The following is a 13,868-nucleotide window of genomic DNA, read 5'->3' as shown; positions in this document are numbered from 1 at the left end:
ACTGTGGAGTTTGTTGTTTCTATCAAGTGGAGCGAAGCGTAGAAAGGCTGAGAAATTATTCCCGTTAAAAAGTCAGTGACTGCCAATCCGCTAAGAATAAAATGAAACGATGTTCTCAGAAAGGTCCTCTTCCAAATTGTGGCCAATATCAACGCATTTCCCACAATGGCTAGAGGTGATAAAAGGCCAATGACCACTGCTGTTGAGAAAGTTAATGCATTAACCGGGGAGCCGGGGCTTTGACCGCTGATGTCATTGGAAGAGCTTGGAGAAGCGTAGTTTTGGTTGGTACACCCATGACACAAAGTAATCTTAGTCATGGCGCAGCCTTGGTGAATGTGACGATCAGATTTCTTGCTAAAGCTACCACCGAAAAATAATCAGCGCGCGAGGAATAACTTGTTTTGATTCCCACAACCCGACCGACTCGTAACAGCTGACCATGGTGTCCGTGATGACCGACTCTAAGGCTTCTAAGATTTGTCCACCGGTTTTTCACATCGCGCTCTGTCAAGTAATATATAGCGCAAATATGCCGGCACGATTTTTTAGACTTTCTGCTTCATTCTAAACGATTAATTGTTTTCTAGCCAGTGTTTACAGTGCATATTGATTTCCTTGAATGCAGATGTCTTTTAAATCAAATGCACTGCTGATATACCATCTCGACAATCATATGCAAACAATAACTTTTACTGATTCCTCAGTGACATCGCGTTGAAAAAAAATACAATGTCATTCATCTGAAATAAGGCTTTCAATTTAGACTCTGTTTGATTTGATCAATTCCTTTTTTGCTTTCAAAGTAAGTAGGATTGCTAGTCCTAAAAGCAATTAAAACCCTCAGCCAATATAAAGATATGCATAACAGAAAATAAACCAAAGGAAATTGTAGTTTTAACCGGTTTATTTCAGGTTCTCAAAACACCCTCAAGAAGTGGAATAAAGTCTGATTTTCAAGATGGTAGTCTCAGTATAGTTGATTCACCCATTTCAAATCCATAGTTATTACAAGGAAAAATTAGATTCAAGATTGAATCTCGCAGGCTCACGTAGTGCTTTTAAAATGGTACCTATGGATCAAATTGTGATTAATAACCGACTTTGAAATAAAGCTTAAAGCAACGTCCTTAATATGTTTACGGTAAAGCGTGGGCAGCTACAAAAAAGGGAACCAACAGCGAAATATTGGCTATGCAATTATACCACGGATCTTCGATACATATACAACCATCCTCAATGACACTTTTATTGCAACAGACATTATTAGGACTCGGTGACAAGAAGTAGGGAGCTTAACACTGAGGTTATTCTAATGCACACAAACTACTCCGGTATCTTGGTTCACCGTTCCGTTTGTTTAATATTTCAAAATAAACGACGCATAGAAAGGCTCGTGAATTATACAAGTCATATCTACGAGTCAGTGACTGCTAATGCACTAAGCAGGAGATAGAGTTCCTATTCTAAATTGTCACCAAAATTTACTCTTTTCTCATAACTGTCGAGGATATAAGAAAAGAGATTGTAAGAAAAGTAATATAAATTTAGCTAATCTTACATTTGTCGCTTTTTCCCGTGTTTATATCCCTGAATTATCCGGATAGCTCACATTGAAGCCAAATATCATCATTTACCATCTCTCATAAAGTTATATACAGCTTTTAGGAAATACGCGTAAACCTCACAAATAATGTTGTATAGAACAAAATCAAATTAAATTTTCAGTTTGTTTGCTATTTGAGAATCGGTAGTACACAATATGGACTTAACGAAGATATCTTTTAAGCTGGAAAAAAAGATGTATTTGAAATTTGAATTTCTTGTGGGCTGGAATAGCCATGCAAATTTAAATGCATTTTTTTTTGCAAGGGCTTATTGGATGCTTTCTACTTTGTTCAATCGTGTCTCTACAACCTCTACTTGGACCCAAGAAATATTTTGATACGTGATAAAATCAGGTTCTTAAGCTTGCTAAAAGCTGTTTAAAACCATTGCGAATGTCCCTCATTCTCCAAAAGTACAACACAGGGTTGAGTGACGAAGACAGATATACGAACACCGTGGACAGTTTTAAAGCGATTAATGTGTCTTCATGTGTGGTTATAAGAACTACCGCATTAGACACCGCAAAAGGTAAGAAAGAAATAGAAAAAAGCAAAAAGATATAAAGCATGGATGCCACAGACTTCTTGTACTTCGCTAAGTCGATTGCAGGTTGACCAAAGCTCTGAGATATTCCGTTGGCTTGAATCTGAAGCTGGTGACGACGAACAATTTTATAAACTTTAAAATAAGCAAGGGATATGATAAGATAGCAGAACGAAAGATTTGTAATTGTTATTTGAAATAAAGTATACCACAAAGCTGGTTTCGAGAGAGCTAAAATGTAGACAACTAGTGAAGGCATCGGAAAGACTAATATTACTATACTAGCAAAATATCGGCGTTGGGATGTTAGAAAAGATCTCCGAGACATATGCGACCATCGTTCAACGGACAATAATGTCATGGTAGCAACAGTGACGTTGACAAATAGGAAGGTGCTAAGTCCAGCGATAAATCCAATGGCATTTACTACCTTAGGGTTATCCTGTATCACTGCCGAGTTTGTTGTATTTATCAAGTGGAAGGAAGCGTAGAAAGGCTGGGAAATTAGTCCTGTTAAAAAGTCAGTGACTACCAATCCGCTAAGAACAAAATGAAACGATGTTCTTAGAAAGGTCCTCCTCCAAATTGTGGCCAATATCAACGCATTTCCCACAATGGCTAGGGGCGATAAAAGGCCAATGACCACTGCTGTCGAGAAAACTAATGCATTAACCGGGGAGTCGAGGTTTTGACCACTGAAGTCGTCGGAAGAGTTTGGAGAAGTTGACTTTTTATTAGTACACATATGGCAAGAAGTGTTGGACATGACGCAGCCTTGGTGAACGTGACAATGGCGATTTACATTTCTTGCTAAAACTACCACCCAAAAATAATCAGCGCACGAAGAATAAATTCTTTTTATCTTCACTACCCAACCGACTTGCAACAGCTGACTGTGGCGTCAGTGAAGATCGACTACAAGGCTTGAAACATTTGTCCAACGGTCTTTCAAATCGTGTTCTGTCAGGTGATATAAAGCGCAAATATAAAACGCTTCGTTTGACTTTCTGCTCCACTTGAAACGATTGATGGTTTTTCAAGGAAATGTTTACAGTGGATATTAATTAACTTGAATGCAGACATCTCTTGAATCAAACGTCCCGCTAATAAACCATCTCGACAATGGTATACGAACAAAAACTTTAACTGATTACACAGGGACATCACGTTGAGAGTACAAACAATGTCATTCACGAGTTCCTCAGGCATTAAATTCAAACTTAAATGAATTCAACCAATTATTTTTTGCTCTCAAGCAAGTAGGATTGCTGATTATGAAAGCAATTAAAACCTCAACAAAAGTAAAGATATGCATAACAGGAAGTAAGCCAACGGAAATTGTAGTTTTATAGTTTGTTTTGAATGTCAGATTCTCAGAGCGTGAAGCTTCAATGGTGAACGTTATGATCCAATATTCTTGCCAAAGTAGAGCACGAAAATAGTTCACGCGAAAGAACCTCTTGCGTCAACAGTCCTGGTGACTTGTTGTGGCTAACTGCAGTGTCAATGAAGACTTACTTTTATCCCATTAAGTATATGTCTGCTCAATAGTTCTTCGGTTCTACTTGTTTACAAGTATGCAGCACGACTGTTTATTCCTACTGCTCAGGCTTAGAGTGCTGTTTACCTTTGTGCTGCCACTATTTATCTTGACCTCTTGCAGATGGCCTTTTTTTTTAAAACCAAACAGATCAATACAATACAAAGATGATTAGTTCTTGAAGCTAGTAGTAATTATCTTTCCGTTGATTTCCAAAATATTTTCTCAGTGTAGATGTGTTGATTACTTATGGACGTAAAGTTCCATTATGGTAAAATGAACCACTCTAACAAGAGTAATCTTTGCTTTAAAGTAATCCTTATCATTTATTTTTTGATCTTAAATAATATTTATTCCAATGATTTGATATATTTACTCAGAAATCTTCTGTCTTTATTTTCATATGAATAGAATTACAAGCTAAAAGGAATCAACAAGGAATCTTGGAGACTGAATCCAGACACAGATCTTACTCAAAATATATTTTTCTCAAGTTATGGCTTAACCGATTGCTCTAAAAGTAATGAAATCACATGTACTTCAATTGTTTGGAGTTTTCGTTTCCTTTTCTGGTTTGTTCTTTTATTTGCTTTTTTTTTCGATTATTCAGTTTGTAGGACATGAACTAAATAACATTTAAAGTTGATAGTAGATCCTTGACGAAAGTTGACAATGCATGCATAATGATAAAGTAAGGAAAGTGATAAAAATTTAATCATAAATTTGATTATTTCAACCATTGAGAATTATTATTTCAACGCTAAAAAACCACAATTTACAATGTTACATTTTACCTCTCGAGAAAGGTGGAGCAGCAATGAGAAGCAACCTAAGTTAGTGAATATTGATTCGCTAAGGGCTTCAATAACCAAACCTTAACTTTTGAAGAAATGTTTAACTGCAGATAACTTGAATAACATCCGAGGCCCTAATTTTAGCCATAAAAACGTTGAAAGTATCAGGGTCTTCTGCAAACGAATACTTATTTGAAGCCAATGCGGATATCTCTCATTCTCCAAAGGTACAAGTCTGGGCTGAGAGACGAAGACAAAAATATCATCAACTTTGATAGGTCTCGACTGGTATTCACTTCTCTCCTGTCAACCTTAATAATAATATGAGCCCCCACATTGGACACAATGAAAGGTAAGAAAAAAAAGAGAGAGAACAGCTGTGAAAATATAACAAGATAACATCTCTGAGTTAATTACTGTATAAAATATAGCTTTGTTAAAAAAGGAAAGAACCATCGAGAGACTTGGAAGCAATATGGAGACAACAGCGAGGTTTTTGCGATAAGATGTTATACTAGATTTTCCAGCCATGTGCAGCCATCCTTCTATGGAACATCAGTGTTACGTTATTGTAAGGAACGTGATGGTGACGAAGAAAATTGCGTTGAACCCAGTAACTAACCTCTAGTGAACAGCAGTAGGTCCATTTCGTAATGCCGTTAAGTCTATTATAAAACTAAACGAAGCATATGAAGGCTGGGCGATCAGAATAGTACGAAAATCATTCAGTGCCAACCCACTCAGAAAAATTTGCCTTATTAAACTACAACGCATAGAAATCGAGAGTGAATATTGAGAGTCGGGCTTATGTTTTAATTTTTTTTTAGCCGTTAGTTAAATTAACTAATTTCCTCTCTGCTGCCAAGCCAACCTTTTTCACTACCTTGCAAAACAAACCCTAAGACTGAAGTTAATGTTAAATTTATATCATTTTATGACCTTTTTTAAGGGAAACAATGTCCAATAGAACTAAATAGAAGATCTTCCTAATTCATTTTAACATCGAACAAGGAACTTGAAAATCCACAAGAAAGTTGTTTTTGAAAATATTATTTTTGTCACTCACTTTCAAAAAATGCACGTTGCGAAGGAAAAAATTGAAAAAAAAGAATAAACCCAGAATTAACCGTCACTTTAGAATCCTATTTGGCTAGCGATGCTATAAAAACAGTTTGGATTAAGCCGCTCCTTTTCTCAGGATTTAAGTCAGTCGCTACCATGTTTATTACTCCTGGTCACACTAGTGTGTCAGCCATTAGGGCTAAAGTGAATGACTGTAATATTCTACATTTCGCAATAAATTTTACTTTTCAATTTGCTTTTGTTTGTATTTTATATTGTTCTTATCAGCTGGAGCATTGCCTTCAGAGTCTGGGGGGTCCCTGTGTTTCTTTAATCAACTCCTGACATCCATTATTGAAATAAAAGTGTGTGTTAAGAGTTTGTAAACATATCTCATTTTTCTTCAGTTATGAGTCAAGTGCATTGTTCATGAACCGTCTGAAATTAAAGATGAAATTGGCCACGATGAACGTGTCGAAATGGAATTTTTTTTCTCAATGGACTGATCTCAATGGACTGATGGCTTTTTTGGCTAACGGTCAATTTTGGGCAATCTTTCGGCCAGCGGTTAATTTCTATCTGCTGCATTGAATTCTAGTTTTTTTCCAGTTAATAATTAATTTCACAATTTCAGGTTTTTATTGGAATTGATTTAATTTAATTAGATCAAGACCAGCAAGTGGAGAAAACTGAGTGGTAACCACAGGAAGGTAAACTTAACAGTGAAGAAACGATGTCCTATCGTTTATTTGTGCAAGAAAACTTTGCTCCATTCATAGCTTATGAAGATACATATTCACTTTTTTAAGATTCTTCTCAGTTATGCCATCGTCATCGTCATTGTCCTAAAAGCAATTTTAACAGTCAACTGTAAATCAAAAAATTATTTTTAATTCACTTACTCACTACCTCTCTTTCGTTTTACACTGATATATTTTTTTTACTTTATTTCAAGTTAACAGACAAAAACTCAACTTAATTGACTGTGATGTATAGTTTCTTGATGGAGACCAACACATTTTTAAAAGCTTTTGTACCTCTCTTATTGAAAAAACAGGAAATCAGTTGACCAAACTTGGAGATCAGCTGCAGAACTAATTAGAAAACGGCATCATGGATAGAAATGTTTAGTTTTGGAGATCATATTTGTCGACATCAATCAACTAACTTGGACTATTCTCTTCGCAACAGAAGCCACGCCATGTTCAACAACACAGCTGTTCATTTTCAGCAAACATCTAGTTCCCCTCGAACATGAGATGACGTGACAGAAAGCATTCATACTTTCTTTTTCTCTACATCTATTGTCCTCACTGTTTCGTCACCAGTGGCGGTGGTGGGAAATGCCCTGATTTTGGCGACAATCTGGAGAAGGACTTTTACTAGATCATCATTCCATATTCTCCTTAGTGATTTAGCGTGCACTGACTTTCGTACTGGTCTCATTGTTCAACCTTTCTATGCTGGGCTTTTTTTGAAATATTCAATTTACTCTGACTCGGTGTACGATTTTCCAAAGATAATTGTTTTTGTAATCTTTGTGAGTAGTGCCATCTATTTCGTCACTGTCACGATGTTAAACATAACACTGATGTCCATTTAATGGTGGCTGTACATGTCGCGAAGATTTCATCTTACGTCAAATCGAAGACGTTTGACGACCATTGTTAGCATGATTTTGCTCCTTCCGATTCCAGCCATAGTCATTCGCCTTCGTAGTTTTGAAGACAATCTTTCTTTTTTGCTTTAGTAATAGCGGAGATGTTGTCTTGTTATCTTCTAACATTGTTCGCCAATTTGAAAGTTAACAATATTATTCGTCGACATCAGCACCAAATACAGGTCAATGGGATATCTCACAACTTTGGTAAATCTGCAATAGACTTAGCGAAATACAAGAAATCTGTGACATCCATGGTTTACATCCTACTGTTATTTTCCATCTGCTATGTGCCTTACATTATATGCATTTCAGTTCCCTTCATTTTCACCTCTACAGATGATTATACACTTATATTTGCCAGAGAAACGTCAATGGTACTTGCATTTTTATCTTCATTTCTCAACCCAGGTTTATACCTATGGAGAATGAGAAATTTGCGTAATGGCCTTAACCAAATTTTTACCTGAAGCAGTCTGTAGCGGCTGATACAGGCGAAGCAAATTTTCAACGACAACTATCAGTTGAATGAAGACACACTATGAAGGGAGGATATATTTTACGGACAAGCCTTGAATCGTTTTATTTAACGTTGTCGAGATATTCAAGTACTTATCGTAAACGGAAATATGAAATTAAAAGGAAGAAGCTAAGCTAAATTCTAACTAACATACGAACCAACATTCCAATCATTCCATATAGAGGCAAGATGCAAAGTTAGCTAAAACTCAAAACAAACTCACAAAAGGACTATATATTTAGACAAGCACAAGGAAGGGAACATAGACACTTACATAACAGTTCCGCTTTTGAGAGTTTAATCAAAACGAACTTCAAGATCAGGTGGGCAGAAGGCGCTCTTCCAATAAACAAGTCTTATCGTTAACCCAAAGCAAGACAACTAACTAAAATGCGGTTCCGTTTTGATTCGTTTTAAAACGATTATTGACATTTTATCATGAGATCGGCCAAAATCTGGACAAGGCCTAGCAGTCAGATATTATATTCTTAATAAGTTATAAGTAATAATAAGTAATTTAGAAATGGACATTCCACTGGGTGGCTCTTCTTGTCCACTGTTTCCAGATCGAATTGGAACTTGGAATGTTAGTTTTTGCGGAGGGAGGAAAACTGGAGGACTCGGAGAAAAACCCTCGGAGCAAGGACGAGAACCAACAACAAACTCAACCCACATGTGACGCCAGGTTCGGGAATCGAACCCGGGCCACAGTGGTGGGAGGCGAGTGCTCTCACCAATACGCCATCCCTGCTCTTCTTGGATTTGGCTAAAGCCTTTGATAGCGTATCGCATCAGCGGCTTCTAATTAAACTTGTCCAGTATGGTATATGCGGTCCACCGCTCAAGTGGTTCGATAGTTACCTTGGTAACCGCAGTCAACGATGTCTTGTTCATGGATATACTTCCAGCAGTCTACCCGTAACGTCCGGGGTGCCTCAAGGTAGTATCCTAGGCCCGCTTTTATTCCTAGCGTATGTGAACGATCTACCTACTGCTATTGACAGTCGTGCTGCTTTATTTGCTGATGATTCAAAATGCACTAGAGTCATCAAAGAAGAATCTGATTGTGCTGCTCTCCAAGATGACCTTGATAGTCTTAATTACTGGAGCCAGGCATGGCAGCTTCGTTTTAACAGCTCAAAATGCGAAATATTGACAGTTTCTCGGAAAAAGGAACCTATTAATTATGACTATAATTTAGACTCGAAATCTCTTAATCACGTATCAACTATAAAAGATCTAGGGGTCGTTGTATCTAATGACTTAAAGTGGAACATTCATATCGATCACATACTTGCAAAAAGGATATAGAATGTTAAGCTTTTTAAGAAGGCACACTTTAAAATCATTTGATAAAAACACAAGAAAACTTCTTTATTTTACTTTTGTTCGCCCGCACATAGGGTATGCAAGCGAAGTGTGGGCCCCTCAGGAGATTGGCAATTTAACTCGTATAGAGCGCCTTAAACGAAGAGCTACAAAACATATTTTAAATATGAATTACTATGATAGTATTCCCTATCTTGATCGTCTTATTAGATTAAATCTTTTTCCTGTCTCTTATTGGTATGAGCTTAAAGATCCGGTATTTTATTTCAAATGTCGCATTAACCATTATAATATTCCTATTAATGACTTTGTTGCACCGCCTACTAACGTTAGGACTACTCGCCACTCTTCTGCTTCTGACGTAATAATCCCTCGACGTCGCACTAAACTCTTTTAGGCTAGTTATTTTAACCGTATAACCAAGCTTTGGAATAATTTGCCGAGCTCTGTACGCGCTTCTTCTTCCTCTAACAAGTTTAAATATTCACTCTTTAAGTACTATAATAATGCACTTAATAATGCCTATAACCTTGATGTATTTAATACTTGGAAATCTATCTGTTATAAATGCTGCTCATTCTGTAATATTTTATCTTTTAAGCGCTGCTGCTATCAACGATAATCATCAACAATAGTGATTGTATAATATGCGACATACTTTGTAATTACATATAAACTATAGCTTTTTTATATAATCTTTGGATATATATATATATATATATATATATATATATAGAGAGAGAGAGAGAGAGAGAGAGAGAGAGAGTTTCTATATTAATTTTGTCTGGTAATTCGATATTTTTATCTATTTTTAAATTTTTTTGGGGGGGGGCGCACTTAATTTGGAGCCTAGCTCTGTTGTGTCGTTCCTCATCCCCCTTTGTTATCATCATTATCTTATCATATTATTTTATTATATCTATGTTATTTGAGTGTTTTAAGGGTGGAAGCTAAGTAAATAAGTAAATAAATAGATAAAAACATAGCATTTTGTTGTTAAAAAGATTTTCAAAAGACCGCACCGAAAGCATTAGACAATACAGCCAATATAAAAGCACTGAAAGCGAATAAAGAAAAAAAGACAATTATGGTATACAAAACATTTTATATCACTGTAGAGATATTCTATGTATTACCGTGATGGAGTGTCAGCAAAGGGGAAGCGACAAAATTATAGCAATATACATAACAAGCTAAAGAAGGAAAGCAACGAGAACGACTGAGGATGGAAATCATATCGTTGTAAACTAAGTATTAGCTCATGCAAGATATCATTTGGAAATACAATATTTCAACCCTATCTCAGAGTCATGATCATGTAGTGTCACAGGATGTTAAATTAGCAGTATTTACACCAAGGATAATTGGTGAAAAACAAAATGATATGATAATAATTAGCTTATTACAAAATAAAGGAGCTATCAGAATGAGTCTATTGATTTAAGGGTTTTGAAGCTTCTATCAATCGTCGGCTCAATAACCAAAGGCCATGATAATTCAAGTTGTTCACTACCGGGGACGTGAAAATTTACCGTTAATCATGATTATGAAAAGTAAATCATAGTACTTTATTCAGGTGGGAAAACACGAGGCTGTGATCGCTAAAGTCGACGGAATAGCTTTGAGAAGTTGAGTTTTGATTAGAACACATATGGCATGAAGTGTTATTAAACATGGCGCAGCCTCGTTGGTGAATGTGACGATGCCGAACAGATTCAGTCTTGCTAAGGCTACCACCGAAAAATAACCAGCACTCGAGGAATAACTTGTTTTAATCCCACAACCCGACCGACTTGCGACAGCTGACTGTGGCGTCCGTGAAGATCTAAGACTCTAAGGCTTGTAAGTTTCGTCCAACGGTTTTTTACATCGCGTTCTGTCAAGAAATATATGGCGCAAATATGCCGGCACGATTTGTTTCACTTTCTGCGCGGCTTTAAACCATTGATGGTTTTTCTAGCCAGTAGTTACAGTGCATATTGATTTACTTGAATGCAGACGTCCTTTAAATCAAATGCATTGCTGATATACCATTTCGACATTCATATACAAACAATAACTTTGCAGTAAATGGTTTGAACCCGGGGGTAACATGTGAAGGTGTAGTCTGATCGTCCGGGTTAGTGTAGTCCTGAGAAGGACTGTTGTCGGTGGTAGTGACTTGTTAAATTAGAAGAAGGACTGAGAGAAGGACTGTTGTCGGTGGTAGTGACTTCAGTCTAAGGCGAAGGACTACACTAAGCCGGACGATCAGACTACACCTTCACAAACAATAACTTTATTTAAAGAAGGCTTTCAATGCAGACTCAATTTGATTTGATCAATTCTTGTTTTGCTTTCTAAGTAAGTAGGATTGCTAATCATAAAAGCAATCAAAACCCTCAACCAAAAGAAAGATATGCATAATAGGAAATAAACCGACCGAAATTATAGTTTTAACGTTTTATTGTAAACTTCAGGTTCTGACAACACCCTCAATAAGTAGTGTAAAGTGTAATTTTCATGCTGGTGGTTTCAGTATATCAGCTTTGAAGCTTGTGAGATTTGTCTGACAGTTTTTAAAATTGAGTTTTGTCAAGCTCAAGCTCGACTAATATGGTATCTTTTCTTCGATAACTTTTTTAATGAGTACCTAGAGCAGATTGTTGACAGTAAAATAAAACAATCAGTCTTAGTCTAATTTTGTTTGCATTTCAAAGTTAAAAGCCGAACCAAATTACTTTCTCTACCACTGTTCAACTTTATGAAGAACCATTCTTACTCTTTTGGTCATTGATTATTTATTCGAAAAGAATTCTCCTTTTTGAAAATTCGGTTGCTTGAGGTAGTTGGATCACAGCTCCATGAATGATTAACGCCAATATAATTTTGCACATTTAAAACAAAGTTGCACCGTCCTGTCTTCGATACGCAACTGCACATGCAGAGTGATGCTGATCTTCTTGTGTATTACGACGTCTTCCATTCGTCGTACAGTTACCAAGCAAAGGTTTGAAAAGTGAATCGACAAAAAGAAAGGCTTCTGTTTCTGTTTCGAGGCAAAGGACGTGAAACGGACTTTAAATTTTTGGTCAGCTATTCAGCTGATTAGATATAAAGACAAGAGGCTATCTGTACTGGATGCTTTTTCCACGACACTAAATCTTTACGGTGGCCATGCATAACCCAACCTCATTGAATATTTCTGAGTTTTCTTTGGTTCTTTCGCCGACTGCGTTTTAGGACGGTCAATAAAATATCCATATGTGCAAACATGTTTCAAAAAATCATGGAGCTGTTAGGCAATAAAAGAAGATGCATTTTTTACGGTCGTAGACTTCTCCTTGTCTCTGACGCAACATAAAGAAACAAATAATCTAATTTCTTAAGAGGTATCAAATGCCAGACCTTCGGACTCCATTCTCGGTGGCGGTACCAGTGACCTGCAGGAAACTCTATGGTAATATAAGCTAGAAGGAACATCTACCACGTGTTGCACCAACTGATCTTTCAGACATATACAGCCATCTTTCAATGGACATTACTGTTATGATAAAAAGTGTTTTGTTTTGCTAATGAAGTATTGGCTCTCGCCAATTGTACGAATGTTTAAAGAGTTTATTAGAAAAGGCGCGGCAAAAAAAGTCCCGTGATAAAAGTCAGTTAACGCCAATCCATTTAGGAGAACGCGGGGTGAAGTTCTGGCAAAAGTTTTCTTCCAAATGGTGACTTCGCTAAGAGGAATTAAATGCCGTATCAAAGGCCGTAATAGATTGTTGAGAACATTTCAGACACCTCAATCAATCATTTTGTTATGTAGATAAAATAAACATTCAAAGCGTATTGTAGATCCTCAACATAAGTCAACGTATACATAATCAATCCTGTAAGTTAAATAACAGGCCATGTCCTATTTTAATGACGTTGTTTTTGACATTGGTGTACGGAATTAGTTTTTTTCAGTGACTGAAACCGTCCAATCAATCGCCGTAGGGAATAGATTGTTAAGAACATATCAAACAGCTCTTTAAAATTCATCTTAAATCTCCCACAACAAAATCTGGAGCTTAATTAAACTTTACATTCAATTTATTGTATGCCTTTAAATTTGAATCGAATTATAAGCCTACCTTATAAAGAAAAACGCAAAATGAAAAGCTGAATGAAATTAATGTTTTCATGCACTGTTTTAGAAACTACCTTGACTCACATTCAACTGTAATTTAAAATTAATCATGAAGAACGGAAAATCTGTTTTAATTACCTACTGAAAAGCTGTTTGAGACTATTACGAACATCTCTCATTCTCCAACTTGAGGTACAACCCTGGATTGAGAAAAATTAGCACCACTGATACCATAGCAGAGATCTGTCCTTCCTTTGTCATTTGCAAACCGTAGTGAATTAACAAATTTAATGAAGTGGACGAGACGTAAGGTAGAGAAAAACAATAAAATATATAACAAAGATTATATAGATACTGATGAAATACCAGGATATCTCCTTTTACTAAAAAATCATATCTTCACCGAGCGCAGCGAAGATACTATTTTTATCTTTCACGTGTGAGGATATTGGTGTGGCCATGGTTACCAACATAATTACCCAATTGCTGTTTCGAAAATGAATAAAAAAAGTTGTCTTTTATGTGGAAATTTCATCAGTATCTATATAATAAACAGAAAATTACATGGCCGCTTGGGGATACGATTTTATCTTCTCGTGCTGAAAGTATCTCTCACGAGTGAGCGCAGCGAACAAGTGACAGATACTTTCAGCACGAGAAGATAAAATTCGTATCCCCGCGCGGCCATGTAATATCCTCTATATAGA

The 13,868-nt window shown here is 36.4% G+C and overlaps 2 protein-coding genes across 2 annotated transcripts in view; both read right to left on the bottom strand.

Moving 5' to 3' along the window:
* The window catches only part of LOC148716185 (uncharacterized), a 1,273-nt gene extending 665 nt beyond the window's left edge, over positions 1 to 608 (bottom strand). Inside the window, exon 1 of the mRNA XM_088745631.1 lies at positions 1 to 608. This exon is cut by the window's left edge and continues 665 nt beyond it. Within this exon, the coding sequence (XP_088601757.1) occupies positions 1 to 320 (320 nt within the window). The 5' untranslated portion in view covers positions 321 to 608.
* Positions 609 to 1,235: 627 nt separating this feature from the next.
* LOC111327605 (uncharacterized) lies at positions 1,236 to 3,692 on the bottom strand. Its single transcript, XM_022931823.2, has one exon. It carries the CDS (start codon positions 2,915 to 2,917, stop codon positions 1,958 to 1,960), a length of 960 nt encoding a protein of 319 aa, XP_022787558.1. The 5' UTR covers positions 2,918 to 3,692; the 3' UTR covers positions 1,236 to 1,957.
* Positions 3,693 to 13,868: the final 10,176 nt, after the last annotated feature.

This window comes from Stylophora pistillata, chromosome 14 (assembly GCF_964205215.1).
Source record: "Stylophora pistillata chromosome 14, jaStyPist1.2, whole genome shotgun sequence".
NCBI classification, from domain to species: Eukaryota; Metazoa; Cnidaria; class Anthozoa; order Scleractinia; family Pocilloporidae; genus Stylophora; species Stylophora pistillata.
Note: the sequence above shows the minus strand (reverse complement) of the source record. Positions and strands in the feature narration are given on the sequence as shown.

Bases quoted from the DNA above. Each gene is read 5' to 3' on its own strand.
- LOC111327605 (XM_022931823.2), bottom strand. From the start codon at position 2,917: ATGTCCAACACTTCTTGCCATATGTGTACTAATAAAAAGTCAACTTCT.